We start from the raw sequence: 20967 nt of genomic DNA on the forward strand, positions 1-20967 counted from the left end.
AGACTTAGGGCTTTAGGCCTTTAAGATCTTCCTTCAAAAACCTTATTTATACTCTTATCTACTGCACATAGTTGACTATACTCATGGGTCAAAAGTCTCAACCGAATTGTTGACTTACCTATTGACCAAAAACATTCGGTACTTATTACCAGTTAATTTAACTAAAAGTATTTGGTACTTAATACAAGTTAATTTAACTAAAAGCTTGGGTCTAACTACCTCTCTTTCCCTCTCGTATGTAGTTTTGGATTAGCTTTTATTCTTTAAGGCTCTTTTTCATGTAAACTTTAGACTAAGGGGATATTTCTCTTATGAATTTAGTTTTAATGTCTTTTAAAAACTTAAGAAACTATATTACTCTAGAAATTTTACCTCTATGCTTAAAAGAATGTAAGACTTTCTCTCTAGGTTTGATATGAGATTTACTTCATCATTATTATCCTTTGTTTTTTACTTTAAAAAATCTCCTAAATTGTATTCTAAAAGAGAATTCACATCAGGGGTTATCCTTCTAAACATGGTCTCTTTTTCGAGAGAGACATAATTTCTAGAGAATTCTTCTCTCTCTAAAACTATTCCAAGATACAACTTAAATTCAAGCCATCATTTTAATTTAAAAAATTCTTCCTAGGTCAAGGGTTAACTCTATAATAATATTCTATCTATAATCTAATTTCTAGAGAGGTAAAAAGGATTCTAGAGAAATCTTATTTCTCTAGATTTATGCCATCTTCCTTTATTGATTTTTACCCTGTCTTTTCCTAAGATCTTAATCCAACAAATTATGTAAATCAAAATCTCTTCGTGAATTAAACAAATTCTTCCTTATGTGAAATGAAATCCTTATGCACATGCACATTAAGTGTACATGAAAAGCAATAAATTTCATATGCATACTTTAGATTACTAAACCAACCTTATAAAGTTTCTAGTATTAAACCTAAAGAAATTTAAGAGGATGATATTCCCAAAATTATCCAATCGTAAATTAGTAAAGCTAGGGGTCTAAAGATATCAAAAATATGCCCAAATTTCTTCTATATAATTCTTATCCCAAGGCTGGCTTAAATATAATATTTGTAATCTAAAAGATTCTCAATTTCAAGGTAGATTAATAGGGTAGCTAAGGGAAATCCTACTTGGCCCATTTAATTAAGATTTTAAATATGCATAAATTCAACTCATTTACTTTTTTTTTTCTAGCTGGGATTAGGGACGGTCAGAGTTGTCCCTACACTCGAACAGAGAAACGTTTTTGTTATTTACTCTTCTAAGGTTTATTTATAGAGTTAAATAATAATAATAAAATTATTCCTTTCACTAATGTACGACTTTTTGAATTCACTTAAGAAAAATATAGAGACTACTTAAATTTTTTGAATTTGAATCATGTGAAGCCAACTTAGTTTTTAAAAGTGATAAATGAAGGCTCCCAAATTGCTCAAGAAGTCCACGAGTTTTCTGCCTTGATTTCAATGCCCAAAAAGTAATCAAGTGTGATATGTACTAGCTTAATTATCAAAATTACAGAGTATTATGAGAATGTAAGGGCTTGGAGTACTACTGTAAGGGGGGTGATTAGCCTAAGAAGAAAGGAAAATGTAACTATTGTCTGAAGCTAGGCTATTATATCAATGAATGTAAAAAATGGCTAGAGAAGAAGAAGAAGAAAGAGTCCAACATGGCTGTGGTGGCTGTTGCATTAGCACTAAGTGTTGAAAAGGAGTCAGTGAACTATATATAGCATGATTGGGCATTCATTGTGAATTGAAGTTATGACCCTTATGTCCATGATGTATGCATGTTAATTATAGATCATCATGTCTGGTATTTTGGTAGTGGTGCTAGCAAGCACATTACTTCTCAATGTGGGTTGTTTTCCTCTCTTCTGTGCATTATTATAGTTATGACCCTTCTCTCCGTGATGTATGCTTGTCAGTGATTAGCATGTCTGGTATTTTGATAGTGGTGCTAGCAAGCTATTAGCCTCCAAATTTGTGCATGATTTGGCACATTTATGGGTTGTACATCGACACATTTCTAGCATTTTGGCTATTGAAAATATTTATTTTTATGTGCTTTCAATATAAAATCCATTGTAAAGTGGCATGGCAAAATAGCGGGTCGGCGCAAGTCATATAGCCATTGCCAAAGTGTGTGTGTGTGTGTATCTCAAAAAATTAGAAAGGGTGAGGAGTTTTCATTAGTTTATAACTCCTAACAACAATGTGGCCCCCATAGGGGTTGTTACTATAACAACAATGTGGCCCGCATACACGGTGTGTGGTTGTCACTCATGCGCCGTGAAGACCACGTCCTTGTAGCTTAGGAAGAAGAAATGATGGCAGCTGTGCTCATCAGGAAGTTGAAGAAGAAGTCGATGTTGATGTTGGAGAGAAGGAGGTGCCTCATTCGATTGTTGCTCACAGAGATGGCAATCCTTCTGGTAATCCTGCTTGTACAAGCACTGGCGGGCTTAACTGGTAATTGTGGGGTGCTACTTGTAGAGGTGATGGTGGCCATTGGTATGAGTGTTGATGGTGAGCATTGTAGTGTTGATAGTGAGTGTATTGCAGTGATCTTCATGGTGGCAACCAAAGCGACTTTGCGTATATTTGTAGCGGCCACCACTCAATTTGCAAACAACACAAAGATAAGCTTTTAAATTAAACCTTCACTAATTGAAGGTTTAATGGCTGTAGTGTAACGTGTCTCCTCTAAGCAAGTATTCACATGGTGGTGGCTCTAAAGGTTTTCATAATGCTCTCTTAGCCAAGAAACGCAAACCCGTAACACATTAGAACCTGCAATTAGGATTTATTTTTTCGAGTGTATAAGTGAAACCCCTTTTCTTTCAAAAAAACAAAAACCCTCATACATAATCATGTATTGGGAGAGGTGGTCATCATGATGTATTATATGTGAGGGTGTGCTTCAAGCTTGATCTTTTTTTGTTGGGAATTTTACCATGGTTTTTCCATGGTTGTATTGAGCTTCATCATGGTGGTTCTCATTGTTCTCTTTGTCGAAGTTTGGGGCATATTTGTGTTTATGCGAGGAGTTTCTTTTGCCCTGCTCTTTTAAAATCAAAGTGGAAATTTCTTTAGAGGTGTTGGTGTTGAAGAAGAAAGTGAAGTTAAGATGTGAAGGTGAAGTTGGAGTGAGAAATGTTGGTGTTTTTAGACAGGTATACCAATTGAGGTGGTCCAACTTGGAGTGAAGAGAAGTGACAGAGTGTTTGTGGTTTCTTCATCTACATGTTCAAGGTGTTAGTTCCAAGGCAAAGCTTTCTTTCTTGATGTTCGCGAGGAGGACGCTCACAATTTAAGTGGAGGAGGAATGTTAGCCTTCAAATCTGTGCATAATTTGACACATTTATGGGTTCTACATTGACACATTTGTAGCGTTTTGGCTATTGAAAATATTCAGTTTTATATTCTTTCAATATAAAATCCATTGTAAATTGACATGGCAAAATAGCAAGTCCGCAAGTCATACAACCATTGCCAAAGTGTGTGTGTTTATATCTCAAAAAAATGGAAAGGGTTAGGAGATTTAATTAGTTTCTTTGATGTGAAGAAATGAACCTTGTTCTAAGGTTTAAGAATACCATGTAAAGACAAACATTTTAAAGAAATAGAAAAGGGAAAGATTGGGGAGTCATGTGATGTGGGAGGTTGGGGTAGTTACAACTCCTCTTCCCTATATCTCTCATTCACATTCTTCTTTCTCTTTCTCTCTCTCTCTTTCTCTCTCTCTCTCTCTCTCTCTCTCTCTCTCTCTCTCTCTCTCTCTTGGTTCTTTGCAGAGCGAATTATCTCCCTTGTGTGTGTGTGTGTGCTTCCCTACAATATGGAAGAAGAGAGTGACAATGAGAGCGAGGATGATGATGACGATTCCTTAAATCTCTCATTTTGCCGAGTGTGTGTGGGTTTGTGTCTTCTTGGTGTTGAGAGAAACCTTCTTACAGGTTTTGTGGCCTTGCAAGCTTCTCTTGGCGGGGTTTTGTGGAAAGGAGAACAATGGCCGTGGCAAGGTGGCTATACATTGAGCACATTACTTTTCAATATCGGTTGTTTTTCTCCCTTGAGTCTGCTTCTCAAGGAGGCACAGGTACATGTGAAAAAAAACTCCTTATATCTATTGAAAGAAGTTTATAAGATTGTGCTCAAATGTAAATGGTAGGATATTCACTCTCTTAGAAGTCTTGTTTGTGTCAAGCATTAAAAAGAACTTGATGTCAGTCTTTACCATTGCTAGGGTAGGCCTAGTGGTTAGATTTGTTAATGGTATATATATAATTCATGACTAGAGTGACCAGTGTGGTATTGGGTATGTGGTATCAAGTATGTGGTATTGGGTGCTCTAAGACATAGGCTTTTTAGGTTGACAAGGTATGAGAGATTGCCATATAATGCTTGTTTAGTTATTGCCACACATGCTATAAGTGACATGGAGCTATGGTATGCCTGCTTTGGTCACTTAAATTTTGGCAGTTTGTTGTAACTTAAAAGCTAAGATATGGTATTAGAGTATAGATTGAGGGGGGATATGTCATGCATATATGGTTAAAAGAGGCATAAAACATCAATGAAATGTGCCTTACACACCTCAACAAAATGGTGTGGTTAAGAGGAAGAACATATTTCTTATGGAGATGGCCTATTGCATGGTTAAAGGCTAAGAGTAAGATCATATTTCTCATGGAGATAACTTGCTATATGGTTAAAGGCTAGGATCTACCTCATGTTTTTTGGTAGTTATGTGTGCCACTTATGTGCTAAATAGCTGCCCCTCCAAGGTCTTACAAATAGTTACACTTTGAATTATGATTGGAAACCATAATTCAAACATATGTAGCTCATTTGTGTGTTTTTGGTTGTCTTGCTTATGCTCTTATGCATAAGGAACAATGCAATAAGTTGTATGATAAGGTAATAAAATGTGTGTTTCTAATAATATAACTCATTAAGCAAAGGGTATATAGACTTAGCCAATAAGGTGAATTTTGGTGAGTAGAGATATTTTTATGAGAACTCAGTTCAGCCCATGTTTTTATGTAAAAACAGCAAAACGTATGCTCACATAAAGTTCAACCCATGTTTTTATGTAAAAACAAGAAAATGTATGCTCACATGACATATGTGATACATTCCTACCTTTGTACAATGTTGGAGATCCATATATGGAAAAGTTTAATGCTCAACAAGGTGTTGTAAAAAATTAGCCCACTCAAAATCAGCTCGAATGTTATCCCAAAGACTAGCCCCCACAGATCAGCTATTAATGAGGCGATTATGGATGATGCAATGGATGAGGAAAGGGTAACCATACATGAGGCAATTATGGATGATATAGTGGGTGAGGAAAGGGAAGCTGTACACGTGTCTATAAGAGTGCCAAAAATGAGGCAATTATGGATGATATAGTGGGTGAGGAAAGGGAAGCTGTACATGTGTCTATAAGAGTGCCAAAAATAAAGGGCATATGAGGCAATTATAGATGATACAATGAGTAAGGAAAGGGCATCCATACATGCGGCTAAGAGTATGCCAAAATGGCTAGTGCAGACATTGTGGGATAGCAAATTATCTACTCCTCTACCTACCAAGATACGTGCAAGTTCTCATCATGTATCTTATTCTTTTATGGAGCATGCTCTCATTACCAGTATAAGTAATCCTTTGAGGAAGCACATGAAAATGATGCATGTTATGCGAGATGAGTATGACTCAATCCTTAAAAAATGACACTTGGTATTTAGTAGATTTATCTTATGGTAAAAAATGATAAAAAGACCATTGGTACAAAGTGGGTTTATAAGTTTAAGTGTAAAGTTGATGGTAATGTTGGACCGCTAGATGGTAAGGTTTGTTGTTACAAAGGATTATGCTTAGGAGAAGGGCATAGATTATGATGAGACCACCCCCTTGTCTTGTATGAATACAATGTGGACCGCTAGATGGTAAGGTTTGTTGTTACAAAGGATTATGCTTAGGAGAAGGGCATAGATTATGATGAGACCTTCACCCCCTTGTGTTGTATGAATACAATGTGGTGTATTATTACATTAGGCATCATGGATGAATCGTGGTGTATGGAATTTATACATTAGTTAGATATCAAGAGAATACCTTCTTGAATGGTGATTTACACGAGGAGGTTTATTTCCCTATCCATTCCTCATGGATGGGGCATCTCCCTCATGCATCCCTTAACCACCCGCCTTTCAGTTGACACTCATGGCTTAGGCTTGACATGAAATCACCAATTCTAAATGAATCAAAAGGATAATCTTGAATTATGGCTTAGGCTTAACATGAATCTAAGTAAACAAAAGGATAATCCTGAAGATCAACAATTCTAAATGAATTTAATTGAGCAAAAAGATAATATTAAATATTAACAATTCTAAATGAATTTAATTTAACAAAATGATAATCTTGAATTGTGGCTTAGGCTTAACATGGATATACTCATGATACCCCCTAAAAGGATCATACAAATGAATCTAATAATCGAACACAAGGATAATCTTAACATGAAATACTCACAATTGTAGGACCCCCTCCCCGACTCAATTAGAGGAAATCTAACAAAAGAAGACCACTATAAGGGGTGGAGTAGCTCACTCAGTGCCTCTGCTAACATTGTCTAAACAAGTCTTTACTTAGTATCACTCCATATGAGATACTGCAAGAAATGTTAGGGGATTCCTCCAAGTCCTATTCATAAAACTAGATTCAATAGTTTGTTCCCCATTAATTCGCACAACAAGTAGGACTGTTAAAACCCTAAAGATCTCTCTAGCTAATAACCATGCATAAACATGCATGAACCAGGCATATACTCATCCACCCAACCACCCCCGAGCCCAAGGGTGTACATATAAATACAAAGAAGTATCACATATCTTAATTAGTAATGCTCTACACAAGAGAACATCCCTTGAGAATGCCCCATGCCCCTATTATATAGGAGGGCCCTTAAGTGACTCTTGACTCTCCATTTCCATCTGTGACCCTTGGTTGCCTGACCCTAATCTCAACCCAAGGTTAGACCTAACCCTTGTCCCACTAGAGCATGCTCCCATGCTCCCATGTTCACATGCCTAGGGTGGGTTAGTCTCTTAGTATATATAATGTGCACATAACATAGTTCCCCTCTCTTAAAACATTGCACTCTTGCAACATGAAAAGATGGAAAATTGCGTTGAATGTTCTCAATTGACTCCCAAGTCGAGTCCTCAATTTTCTTGTCTTTCCACTTAATTTTAACCTCAGAGATTAGGCGACTACGAAGTTTCCTTTCCTTGAATTCAAGTACCTTTTCATATTCAAGTACCTCAGAGATTAGGCGACTACGAAGTTTCCTTTCCTTGAATTCAAGTACCTTTTCATATTCATGTGGAACATAAGACAAATCTTAGACTTCAACGAGTTCTTGAGGAGTAACTATGTTATCCTCACCTCCCAGCTTCTCTTTCAGTCTATTAACATGAAAGGCTATATGAACTCTGATATGTGGAGGTAGTTTTAATTCATACACAACCGTAGAATGGGGACCACAATATCTAGGAGAAAATTTTGAGCATTTTCTTGTTGATGACAAAGTCTGAGAATCTTTAGGAACTTTCAAATAAACCAACGCTCTTGGCTCAAAAGACTGAGGTGAGCGTCCCCTATCGACCCGTGCTCTATCCTGAGCACTCCAGATAGAATCTTGAGCTTGGGTTAGTATTTCTTGCATATCTCGCAAGAAATCCCTCGATGTATCAAGCTCAATGTTCTTAAGATTGACATCAACATGTGCCCTGGGTTGATACCCATACATAAGCATGAACATGAAGTCATATCTCTTGGTGGTATGGGACACTAAGGTAAGATATGTGATACTTCAGTAGCACTTGGCTCTAGCTTGAAATGGTAAGAGAGTAGACACAATGCTCTACACAAGAGAACATCCCTTGAGAATGCCCCATGCCCCTAGTATATATAGGAGGGCCCTCAAGTGACTCTTGACTCTCCATTTCCATGTGTGACCCTTGGTTGCCTGACCTTAACCTTAACCCAAGGTTAGACCTAACCCTTGGTTGCCTGACCTTAACCTCAACCCAAGGTTAGACCTAACCCTTGCCCCACTAGAGCATGTTCCCATGCTCCCATGTTCACATGCCTAGGGTGGGTTAGCCTCCTAGTATATGCACATATAATGTGCACATAACAAGGACAAACAAGTGGCTCATCGAGGGTCAATTTGTGGTACCATACTCCTTGATTAATGAAGATAACTACTCTAATCTCCTACAAATCCTATTTTATAACAATTTAGTCAACTCCTGCAGTTCTTTTTTCTCATCTTATAAATCCTCGTTTCCTTAATCACTCATTCCTCAGATTCCGTGACTAAGCCTAACCCCAACTTAATCATAAAATTTGAGTATTAAATATTTTGATTGGGTTATGCCCGGGTACAAGAGAACCATATACGAGAATTATATTACACAAGCCCCCTGGCCGGCACTAAGCAGTTATGCAAGAAAATAGGCACACCAAAATTCTTGAAAGAATAATAATATTACGCATTTAATTCAAAAAAGAATGAAGGCATAATTACTACAATCATAAACAATCCTTTGATCTAATGAGTTCCACAAAACGTACTAGATGCATCAAGATTTCACCCCATCCTTCTAAGGTGTCTGGGAATCCCAACCACACATAGCCCATGGAATTCTAATCTCAGATCACTAGGAAGGGTATATCCGGTATATGTGCTCCAAATACCCAGCGTCTCATAACCTCTACACTAGTAAAAAGAAAGGCCCAGAGATAATTATGTGCACTGGCATTACCTAGGAAATCCATAAACCTGTGCACTAGCTCAATATTGCCCAAGGATTCAACAAACCCTTGCACTGGCATAATAACTGGAGCGCATACCCCCATACTCCCAAACTAGGTCAAGACTCGAAGGACCTTTATGTGAACTCCCCGTGGACTACAAACATTGGCAAGATAACCGTCTACTATGAGGTACCGTAAGGGATATTTATGGACCATGACACTATATCATAAGTAATAACATAGAAAACAACGTAAACATGATTCAAGTAACTTCACAACATGCATCTAATCTTTAGCTAGAAGCGATAAACCAATCCAACTCAGTACGACACTTGGCCTTTTTCTGGTGGTTTCTCTTATCTAATCCAATATCGTTCCCATCAAGGTTTTCGGTGATCAACAATTTCTTAGATCATCAGACTATCCTTTAATCTTAATCCTTTTGGATTAAGATTAAAAGGTGTAAACTCTTGATTACACCTTTAAAAATTTCTAATTTAGACCTTATCTCTCAATACTAAGCCTTGATCTTTGATCTTAACGATCCTTAATCTTAAAAAACTTAGATGGGTCATATATTGATTTAATTATGTAAATTACTCGATGATCTTTTTATCTGCCTTATTGGACCATTCCTTTAGTTATCTAGTCTAATATAAAGAATGCAAGCAGGGTTAAGCTACTTTAAGCTTTCTACATTATCGCTTCATGCCTTATTTTAATATTTGAATAAATTGACCTTTAGTCCCTTTTTAACCATTCCCAACACATCTTTCAAATTTTCATGTATCTAGGCTTCAACCTTAGCAATTCTTTAGTAAGTTTATACATTAATTATTTTTTTACTTGACCATGTCCATTTTAAATTTATTTTCTAGGTTCTAATTTATTTATTTACCTTTTAGCCCATGCTTGTATACATATGTACATACATGGTAAAATTCACACAGATTAATTTCTTAATAAAATCCAATGTGAACATTTTGCACCTTGATTTTACCTTTTGCACATTTTGCACAATTAGGCCTTTCTCTTTATACTTAAATTTTTTAATATAAGGTTCCCACTTATTTAATTTTTCTTCTAAGGTTAAATTTTCACAAACTAAATGATGTTTCATTTCATCCAAAATCTGTTCAGAAACTTCAACTCTAACTATGGGATATGAGCAAGTCAAAGAAGTTAGGCAATCTTGTCCATAAAATGCCTTGAATGGACTCATCTTCATGCTACGATGATAAGAAGCATTATAGGAAAATTCCACCAAGTAATTCATCCATCTATGGGATTCATGACCATAGTATGATCGAAGAATATCCTCAATCACTTGATTTGAAGGAAACATAGATACATAAAAAATATAAACCACCATCCACACATCTATCAATAATATATGCATCACACCCAATACAATAAGAAGGTGATGTAATTCAATCACGTTTAAGCATACTTGATTAAGCATCAATAAAAAAATGTACATACAACAAAAATCAATATCCAAATAACCATCCTTCTAGTGTCCTACCATGAAAAAGATACACATAAAAAAAAACCTATCAAATGCTAATGTTCCAAACAGCTATCCCTGAATCTAGTTACTATTTACATCTCCTAGAGCACTTGAGCATCGGTAATGTATCACACTCAATACAATATGAAGGTGATGTAATTGCAACAAACTTAGGAGGTAATGTCGAGGTCTTCTTTTTTCTCTCATGTGGACTTAAATGCAAATAGAGAAGAATTAACAATTATGTCATAACATAAAGTAAGAAACACCAACAACCATTAATCGTAGCACCTGCAAATTGAAGATCCCACTGAAGTTGTAACATGTGGTTCAAAGAACTCATAGAAATAAGAAAAAAACTTGTATTTAGTAAAGAAAAACCAATCCTGTGGTATAAGGAAGCCCTCAAAAAAGATGCAACACATGTCTCTAAGTCATTGGGACTCGTAGAGATGTACTCTTTCCTATATAAGTAAGCGTCGAGGTGTTCATCTCAGGAACACTAATGCCATGTCTCTCGAACCCCTCCTCTAGAACTCTCACCATAAATATATCTCCCATTGGAAAAACCCTAAAGAAAAATAGAAGTATTAAAAAACCCAAATGTTCATAACACAAATTATTTGTATAAAAAAGTATACCCGTCTTTGCTAGCATCTCACATGATGCTATGCAATGGTGCACACTAAAACAATGGATCTATAAAGAAACAAATTATTTGCACAAAAGAGTGTACCATGTTTAGAAGGCAAAATGTCATACCAATTCACATGCTTTGGAATTTGATAAGTGAAAACATAGAAATGAACCTAAAATGGAACAATAAATAATGACTCTCAGTCCTTGCCCTCTAAAAGATAACACCTTCAAGTCTATACACATACGAACCTTCAAGTCCATATCCACATGCATAAATACACCTAGGTATCCATACACATACATACATCTTCAAGTTCTTACCCATGTACGTAGGCATGACTTTACATCCATACACATAGAACCGTACACAATATACACAACCATAAATGCAAAAAGAATTTGAATGCCTACTTGAAATTAACTCATAGTAGCATCCGAGATGTCTTTAAAAAAAATATTAGTTATCATGAGCATATTACTTTTGGACGAAGAGCTTGCAGTCGGATCACCATTTGTAAGTAAAATCTTCACCCCATGAGAACTTTGTGCTCATGACAATATAACATGCAATTATCCTTGTGTAAAAATAGGTGTGGCCAAATACAACCCTAGAAAACTTACCATTTGTCCTTATGATTTGTTTATTATTATTCCAAATGCCAAACGGATAGGAAATGACCTACGTCAATGGCAATTGGGTGTTAGAACATATAGAAGAAATTCGAGGAATAAAAACTATGTCCCTAACTTTGCTACTTATGATGATTTTAGCCTCCAATACATTTGAGTGAAATGCCTTGCATATCAATCGAGTACCATTACAAACTCCTCGCCTAGGATCCAAGTTACGAAGTAATATAATGGGAACTTCAAGTTTAAAATCCAAGTAATGGGGTGGATACCTTTCCCTAAGATTGAGGGAATTTGAAAACTCAATGTTCTCATGTTCACAATATTGACAAAGATATTTCTTGGAGCCAAGATAGCTCGTTCACTAAAGTAGCTAGCATAAGTCATAGTGGTACTCAACTTTTAATATATAACATCAACCATGATTTTCACTGATGATCTTTGCAAAACCATGTTTCTTAGTAGTTCTATAATGTTATTATCATTGTTGCAATTTGTTCTGTTACCAATATTCACAATCCATTGTTTGAACTCATTACTTTCATAGTTGTTTGAACTCATTACTTTCATAAATTTTTATTGTAGTAATTTGCATGTTTTCGATCAACCTTAAAACATTTACATAATTCCATCAGAAGGAATGATACAATGTCACATCCACAATATCTTCCAGTCTGCCCTTCACAACAAGGGGAAAAATGTACCTAAAATCTCCTCTAATTAGCATGACTTTTCCACCAAATGGCTTATCAAAAGATATTATATCTCTCAAGGTTCTATCAAGGCCTCAAAAGCATATTGGTGAATCATGGAAGCCTCATCCCAAATAATCAACTTACAAATCTGGGGATGTTGCAAGTTGAACACTTGTTAACTCCAATGGTATCTTGAACCATGAGCATGCTCAGCCATTTGCCAATAATAGAGTTTAAAAAATGCTTTAGTGGCTAGAGCAACATGTCCTTCTGCAACAAGTTGAACACTTGTTCTCAACTCTAAGGGAACCATGAGTGCGCTCGGCTATTTGCTAATAGAGTAGAAATGCTTCAGTGGCTAGAGCAACATGTCCTTCTACACGTATCATGCCAACATGCTATAGTATAAATACGTTTTTCTTGATCCTCCTGGGTCATCAAGGGAAAAAAAACCTCACTTGCACCCATTGCAATTACTTGCACTATAATATAAAAAACAACGAGTTGTGGCAAATGAGTTAATGTTGACTCCATTGCACGAGATAAGTTCAACTGTTCAATCATGTCAAAAACTCTCTCTTCAAGAAGCATAGTGTGCCCTTGAACATAAAAATATTGTCTATTAGGTTGAGGCATTCCTTAAAAGTTAGCTAATGTTCGCCCTAGTGCATTGGCTGACTTTTAAGGAATGCTTCAACCTAATAGTAGACAAAATCTTTATGTTTAAGGGCACACTATGCTTCTTAAAGAGAGAGTTTTTGACATGATTGAACAGTTGAACTTATCTCTCGAAATCTGTCACATAACATTTATGGATAGGATGGCTCACAAAATAGCAATATTGTTATAAACAGATGTCTCAACTGTTTGTACACGTGATGCTTCTTCCATGCATGAAACCCATTCTCCATCATCCTCCAATATTCCTCTAGCAATGCAAGCTATCTTGAAGGTAGGAAAGACACAACCATTCAATGAACGCAAGTCTTCAAATGTGTATGGTTCACCTTTAGAAGAAGACACTACAAAATACATACGACCAATGGTGTTGCCATGCCTCCTTTTGGTTCATTTGTTCAAGGTCAATCTCCGCACCCATTGTTGAGGAAAATCATTGTACAATGTGTCATTTACTTCTACATATTGTGTATTAGATGTAAACCATTCCATCAATTTGGTCTTTCCCATGTTTTCCCTTTGAACAACCTCAACAATATTATCATTATCCCGAAACATGATATTTTGACCCCCACGTATATGCACATGCAACTGTTGCTGCACCGGCTTCTCATCATGCAAGTCATATATTCAAATAGTCTCTAGCAAGCTTTTGATGCAGAGACATATCGTGCATATAGAAGCCTTTTAGTTTCATGACCAGGGCCATTTGAACCTACTTGCACTTGACTGAAATCGCACACGGCCCTTGTATATGTACTTGACTGCACTTATTGTAGAACATATTTCCAGTTGATATGTGCATCGTACTTTATTGACAAAAAAGGGTTATATGGAACAACCCATCTATTATCAACATCACAATTCTTCACTCTAGTGATTCTCCCATCATTGCCGTACATTGGATAACCATTGCCATCCACATATGTTTCCTGCACAAAGGAACGAGGATATTTCTTTGAGCATTTTCCCTCACTCATATACACATAATTTGGATTAAATGCTCCACAAGGACCATGGGTGTTGCAACGTATGACCACATCATGTAAATCATGAAACTTTTCCTTTTCAGAGGTAAACCAACACACACTAGTCTATCATAGTCATGCACAGTATTAGGTTTATAGTGACTATCAAGACTAACAAAGCATGTGAATGTGGTAAATCTATTTTTTGAAATTCTATCACAGATATATATCCTGATAACTCAAACAGGTCATCCTTCAATATGCACCTCATCATACTGCATGCTTTTGAACACTCTAGTGGTCAAATCAGGTCGATCAGAAGCCATTTTGACTTGGAAGCAATGCATCTAACATCTGTTGCCAATCAGGATTGCAAGTAAAAGTTATCAAGCTTGCCCTTGGCACAAATAATTACCATTGCATCTTGATATAATTGGTACATTTGTCATGGACCACCTGTAAAACTAGATGGCAATACAATTCTACGTCCAAAGTACACCCTTTGATATCATTTCCTGTGTATGTGCATTGAACATGTTGCTAAACCACCATAAAATGTGGCATGTAGTGTTTTTATTATTATTACGAACCTGTGAGATAGGTGTGATTCCTTAACACTGCAATATGCATCTACCATGAATTGTTGCAACAATTGTCCACCACACGAAGCAAGCAAGACTTTGTGTCATTGTGAACTTGCAACAACATTATATTGCCGTTGAGTGTCACATTCACTATTTTTTAATGCATGAAGAGGTATATCCAAAGGCACATGATGTGAATGGAACTTTCAAATGCCATCCATCCTCCCCTTATAAATTTGGCATATTCTTGCAAGTCCCATCTCGACTATGTAGTAAAATATCATGATGGCCAATAGTAGGGGTGTCACCTTGTCCAGGCATAATACCTGTTAGGAGTTGGTATAAAGTATTGCCTTAAAGTACTCCTACCCTCACATATAGCCATTTTTATTTCTAAACTTGGACTATTCCTCATCAGCAACCTTCCCTCATTATAAAATGCTTGTGCATATGGATTAATCATATGCATCATCAATAAAAGTGCAAAGCTACAGACTCCAAGCCATTCATAGCATCCAATTGATTTATAATTCATGCTATTATTGAACACATATAGCTGTGCAAATTGAGGAACATGATTGGGTATTACCATCAGGCGCACCAAGGATCCTATATGGTGATGAACACTACCATGTATCCTAAAATTGCACATACCACTGCCATGAGAGACAGTTTCATCAATACTTGCACCCAATGATGCAAAAGCCAACACTACTCTTATTGTTAATGGCAAAGAGTTGTGCTTATCCCCTTCTTGACAGTACCTTGATGCATTTTCCCCAATATCCCTCATATGAACCCCATGCATCAACACATTACCAGTGTTGCAAGAAACATTGCATAGACTTGCATCCAAGAAATTACTCCAAGAACGTTCTCTCTCTCTCTCCTCTCTCTCTCTCTCTCTCTCTCGCAATTTGATATGTTTTATCCCTTGTAACATTCAAGGAGATTGTTTGGAGAGGCTGCCTCAAAGGAGGTGACGTTATCATTGCTACCGAATACCTACTGTTGCATGTGAAGTCTAACCTTAACTATCAAACTTTTCTTCTTCTTCTTCTTCTTCTCTCTCTCTCTCTCTCTCTCTCTCTCACACACACACACACACACACACACAAAAGATATCAAAATGATTATCCTTTGTATTCTCAAAGAGGAAAAAGGCACAAAAAGGTAATATCACCATCAAAACTATTATCATTCTGCTCTTAAAGAGACAAAACGTACAGCATGATTATCATTTCCGCTCTTAAAGAGGCAAAAGTACAAATACATAATTACACAAAGCATTTATGCATGACGTGTCTCTAATTTACGATTAGCATCCCAAACCTATCCAAATCCACTGTAGTAAGACTTGTTATTTCTCTTTCCAATTCCTCCACATGAGCCCCTAATTTATCTTCTCTCCTTTCTACTCTTATTTTCCTCGTTAAAAAGGATTTGTATTTTTTCTATTTAAAACAAAACAAAAAACTTTGTTTTTACTCTCTCTCTCTCCTTTCATTTTCCTCTTTGATGTTTCCATGTAAAACAAAACAAAACTTTTTTCTAACTCCCTTCTAAATTGATATTTGAAGTGTGGCACACACAAATTTCTCCCCCCCCCCCCCCCTCTCTCTCTCTCTCTCTCTGGCATCTCCTGTTGTCTTCCCGCCTTTGCCCCTCCTCCCTGCTCCTCCGTGTTTCTATGGCCGAGGCAGACGAGCTTCCGCGCACCATCGTGCGCAGGGTTGTGAAGGGAAAGCTTGCCGAGCTCACCAAGGACGTGGCAGATAAGAAAGAGATCTCGGTCCACAAGGAGGCCATCATCGCCTTTTCTGAGAGCGCTAAAATCTTCATTCACTACCTCTCTGCTACGTAAGCCTTTTTTGTATAGTGTAGTCTTTGCATGTGGGCGCTCTGCATGTGTGTTTTGTTCTAGGGTTACTTCTCTGCATGTGGGTTTTCTAGATTACTTGGGCTCTTTGCATGTGAGGTTTTTGGGCTGTGAACTTTTTTTTTCTTTTCAAAGTGGCATTTTGCGTTCTTGTAATTTTGATGAATTTTCATGCCCTGTAGATGTGATATTTTGAGTTTTTTTTTTTGAAGTGCCGTTTATGTATTTTTCCAATTGTAGTGTTTTTGGGCTTACCCAGTTTGGTATGTTGGAGAAACTTAGGACTTAGGGGGTTATACTTAGCACAGGGTGGGTTTTGGAATAAGGGAGATCTCCCCCACCTGGGGTATGAGCAGGTAAGGCACATAGGCTGGGGTTGTGTCTCAAAGCCCCTCAAATTTTCACTTTTTAGGTATAAATATTTTGGCTTCTTGAATGCAAGATAATTAGCCTGTGTCCTGATGTGTGTTTGTGTTTCCATTTTTTTTTTTGCCAGTGCTAGTGACATCTGCAGAGAATCCAAGAGGCAAACAATCAATGCAGAAGATGTTCTTAAGGCAATCGAAGAAATTGATTTTCCTGAATTCTTAGAACCTTTGAAGATTGCCCTTGAAGGTATGAGCCGAAACATCCTCTCTTTAAAATCGAGCGGGAAATGCCTTATTTGTCGAAGCTTAACCATCACCGAGGTGCATGAGTTCTGGTGTCTCATGCCGCCAGAGCCACCATTTGAGTGGCCTAAAGCTTGGCTTAGGTCTGATATGGGTCGATGTGGAATCTGCTTGGTGGGCAAACCAGGCTATGAGCAATCCACTCACTTATTTGGCCTTTTGGCCAGGAGTGAAGGCATTGTCCTTAATTTTAATGTCACACTGCAGTTGTTGTGTATGGGAGTAGACATGAATATCATTTTCATAGTGTTATTGGGCCGCAAAACTCCCTTCATAGTTGAGGTTCTGGGGTCTAAGGCACAATTGGGAATCAGGGCTCTAGATTGTTTAGGCCTGAAGCATGGGTGTAGGTCTCCATGTGTGCTAGGTTGCCAATTTGCTATGATGCAGTTGATACTTGGAGTAAAGATTTACAAGCGAGTCCTACTTTTCAAGCAATTAGAACTAGCTTATATTTTTTCTTCCTCCTCGTCTTCTTTTAATGTAATTTAGAAGCATGCTGCATAAATATGATTTTTTAGAACATTTTTAGCGCGTGCAAGCCAAATCCACCCCCCCTCCTAATGAATTTACCATTCATTCTTTCCAACAAAAGATTTTTCTTTCTGAATATATTATCTAAAATGTTTTTCAACTAGAAAACATTATGTAAACTATGCCATCATTTTTTATTGTATTAACTATCAGGAATGTGCACTATTATATTTATGTGCATAATATAATTATCAATAATACGATATTAGAGAGAGAGAGAGAGAGAGAGAGAGAGAGAGAGAGAGAGAGAGAGATGAAATGAAATGAAATCTGTATTAACGTCTTCGAAAGGCCAAGATGACCTATGAGACCAAAAGTTACAATAATATGGTGAGAGAGAGAGAGAGAGAGAGAGAGAGAGAGAGAGATACATACCTGGATTCATCTAGGTATATATACATACATACATACACATATACAAACAAATAAATAAATAAATAAATATAAATAAATAAATAAATAAATAAATAAATAAATAAATAAATAAATAAATAAATAAATAAATAAATAAATAAATAAATAAATAAATAAATAAATAAATATATATATATATATATATATATATATATATATATGTATGTATGTATGTATGTATGTATGTATGTATGTATGTATGTGCGCGCACACACACACATATAAAATGTATTTTTCATAATGTATGTATATATGTACATATATATGTGTATGTGTATGCCTTCGCCTTCGCCTTCGCCTTGAGGAGCTGTTTTTTTTTGTTGTGGGGGGGAGGGAGATCCCACTTGTTTAGCTGGCTTATGCTTGACAGGGTAGAGAGGGTACTATCGTCACTCAGGGTTGCCACATAAAGTCATGGTGCAGGCACTTTTCTGGAACATAATTTGCCATGAGATGACAGGCAATTCATTTGTGACATCATGCTCACAGGTGCCACCGCCGGCCGCTAATCATGTTATCTATGGCATCAGATTGCAAGATCTATGGTTCACAGCTCTTTTGTCTAAAGCAATTGTGTTATCTATGGCATCAGATTGTGAGGTCAGTTCTTGTATCACCCAATGATGTTCTAATCGGTCACACTCATAGCTGGACCACACAGTGAAGCACAGCTCCAATGTCAAAAAAGTAAATGGGAGTTGAGCTCTAGGCTCATAATTAATCTGGCATGGGCTAGGATGCAGGTGAGCTTCAAATTCTAAAACATCTTTTAAAGTTGAGCCCCAGTCTTACAATTGATATGGCTTGGGTTGGGCCTCCATTAGAAGAGCTCCAAACTCTAAAACAAGAAGGCGGCTGCTGTTGTGGGGTTGGAGTTGATCTCAAAGCTGAGGAGAAAACCAGTGGGAAACCTTTTGAACTCTTCACGTTCTACTGTCTCCTTCTACTCTTAAAGGAGACATGCCGGCACGGAAGCAACACCTTTTGGAGCTATGCTCTTAATTGATATGGCTTGGGCTGGGTCTAAGTGAGGATGCACTAGAGCTCCAAAGGTGGCCACTATTGTGGACTATTGTTTTCAGTGTATCGTTATTTTTGCATGAACAAACATGTTAGATGGGCATGAAGTTTCTCTTGCACCCCCCCCCCTCCCAAGAAAAAAGAAAAAACAAACACACACACGTGCATGTACTCACGTTCACACAACATTCACTCTAACACGCGGTGTGCGTGCGCACGCGCACACACACACATACAACAACACAGAGGAAGGTATCTTGCTTATGCTACTTTATTTTGCTGCAGAATTTCGCAGGGACAATGCAATCAAGAGATCAGAGGCGAAGGAGAAAGGACAAGGAAAGAAACGAAAGTCTGATGGTGATGGTGATGGTGATGGTGATGGTGGACAAGAGAATGGGGAAGCAGGACATGTGGTGGTTCCAGAAGTTAACATGTCTCCCACAGGAGATGAAGATGGAAACGGAGTTGCTGATGATAAGCAGGATTCTTGATTTTTGATAATCTAACACGGCCACCTTTGTATCGACACAGAATTTTGTGTTTAGCATAGAGGCTTAACAGAGTGATGATCAATGTTCCAACATCGTAAATTCCAACACATTTAATGGTGGCTATGTTGTAGCACAAAAAGTGGGACTTTCTTCTAAAAGCACAAACTTCACACACTTGGGAGGTGAATATACACACGCACACACCCGTTTCACACACATGGCTTTCAAGTTGTTGCTTTGTGAGCCTGGGAAGTTTGGATATGGATTTTGTGTTAGCTGGTAAAAAAGTGAAAAAAAAGAGGCTGGCAAACTTTGGTTGTCAGTGAAGGCGTTCTTTCCCTCTTCTTCCGTTCCAATGTTAGGAGGGTCATCTATTGAAGCATGTTATTAATAAGCTGGACATGCCTACATATTGGACTTGTGCATTCGATGGGGTGTAGTAAGTATTTTTCACTGGTATGTTTTCAGAGTTTAGTGATTTGCTTGAGAGAAAAAAATGGTGTTTTAAGTTTTGGGTGTTGGGTTAGTAGAGAAGTGATAATAACAAAAAATTGTGAGACTATGACAAATAATTTGAATTAATGTGTTAATGTTAGACGTGATGCCGAATGCCATGGTGCTGCAATGTGCCCCCCCCCCCCCAAAAAAAAAAAACACACGCATACACACCAACCCCACAAAACACAGACAACCCTCTCTCTCAACAACAGCTCTCGCATTCTCTCTCTCTCTCTCTCTCTCTCTCTCTCTCTCTCTCTATTGTCTTAATGTCTTCTATAAGTACATTTCCATAGTGTACGTGTCAAGGTATGGTTAATGATTTGATCCTCATTTTAAATTTGATCTCTCATCTCAATGGTACATGGGCTAAAGGACATTACTCTCTGTTGAAACTAATACATTTTCTGTAGGTGGAACTAACATAGGAACTGTGGAACACCATGCTAATCTTCAGAATAAAGAACCCTCGAATCCTTTGAGGAGTTGCAAAAAAAACTTGGTCATCAAACCTGCTCCTCTGTTCTCTGGAAGTAAGTGTTAGTCTCTACTCATTTCTTGAGCTAGAGGCTCATGATGGATATGCAATCTTGCAGGTTGGTAAGTGTTATTCTCTACTCATTTCTCGAGCTAGAGGCTCATGATGGATGCAATCTTTCAGGTTGGAAGGTGATTGACTGTAAGTTTGCCCTGGTGTGGACCCCAAGGATCCAAACAGGACCAAGTGCAGGAACAGCTCTTCACGTGGATCCAGGAGCATTACAATGTAGTACTTAACTGGGAAATGCAAATGCATAGGAAGTACCACCTGTTATGGAAATATAATTCTAGGCATAGAGCAAAAGGGACACCATAGGTGGCTAAAAATGACAAAGGATATCAAGGCAGCAGATGGAGCAGAGTGAAG

General features: G+C 37.4%; 1 protein-coding gene across 1 annotated transcript; it reads left to right on the plus strand.

Moving 5' to 3' along the window:
- The first annotated feature begins 16107 nt into the window (after positions 1-16107).
- NF-YB11 (nuclear factor Y, subunit B11) lies at positions 16108-19896 on the plus strand. The gene is made up of 3 exons (XM_086778047.1): positions 16108-16410; positions 16926-17044; positions 19354-19896. The coding sequence occupies exons 1-3, from the start codon at positions 16241-16243 to the stop codon at positions 19560-19562; spliced, it is 498 nt and encodes a 165-aa protein (XP_086634173.1). The 5' UTR covers positions 16108-16240; the 3' UTR covers positions 19563-19896.
- The last annotated feature ends 1071 nt before the right edge of the window (positions 19897-20967 follow it).

The sequence above is a fragment of the Cibotium barometz genome, chromosome 3 (genome assembly GCF_041138505.1).
Source record: "Cibotium barometz isolate CiBa-2024 chromosome 3, ASM4113850v1, whole genome shotgun sequence".
NCBI lineage: Eukaryota > Viridiplantae > Streptophyta > Polypodiopsida > Cyatheales > Cibotiaceae > Cibotium > Cibotium barometz.

Excerpts from the sequence above, each read along its gene's own strand:
- NF-YB11 (XM_086778047.1), top strand. The coding sequence starts at position 16,241 with ATGGCCGAGGCAGACGAGCTTCCGCGCACCATCGTGCGCAGGGTTGTG. Across the intron at positions 16,411-16,925 it reads ATTCACTACCTCTCTGCTAC|TGCTAGTGACATCTGCAGAG; the intron begins GTAAGCCTTTTT and ends TTTTTTTGCCAG. Across the intron at positions 17,045-19,353 it reads TTTGAAGATTGCCCTTGAAG|AATTTCGCAGGGACAATGCA; the intron begins GTATGAGCCGAA and ends ATTTTGCTGCAG.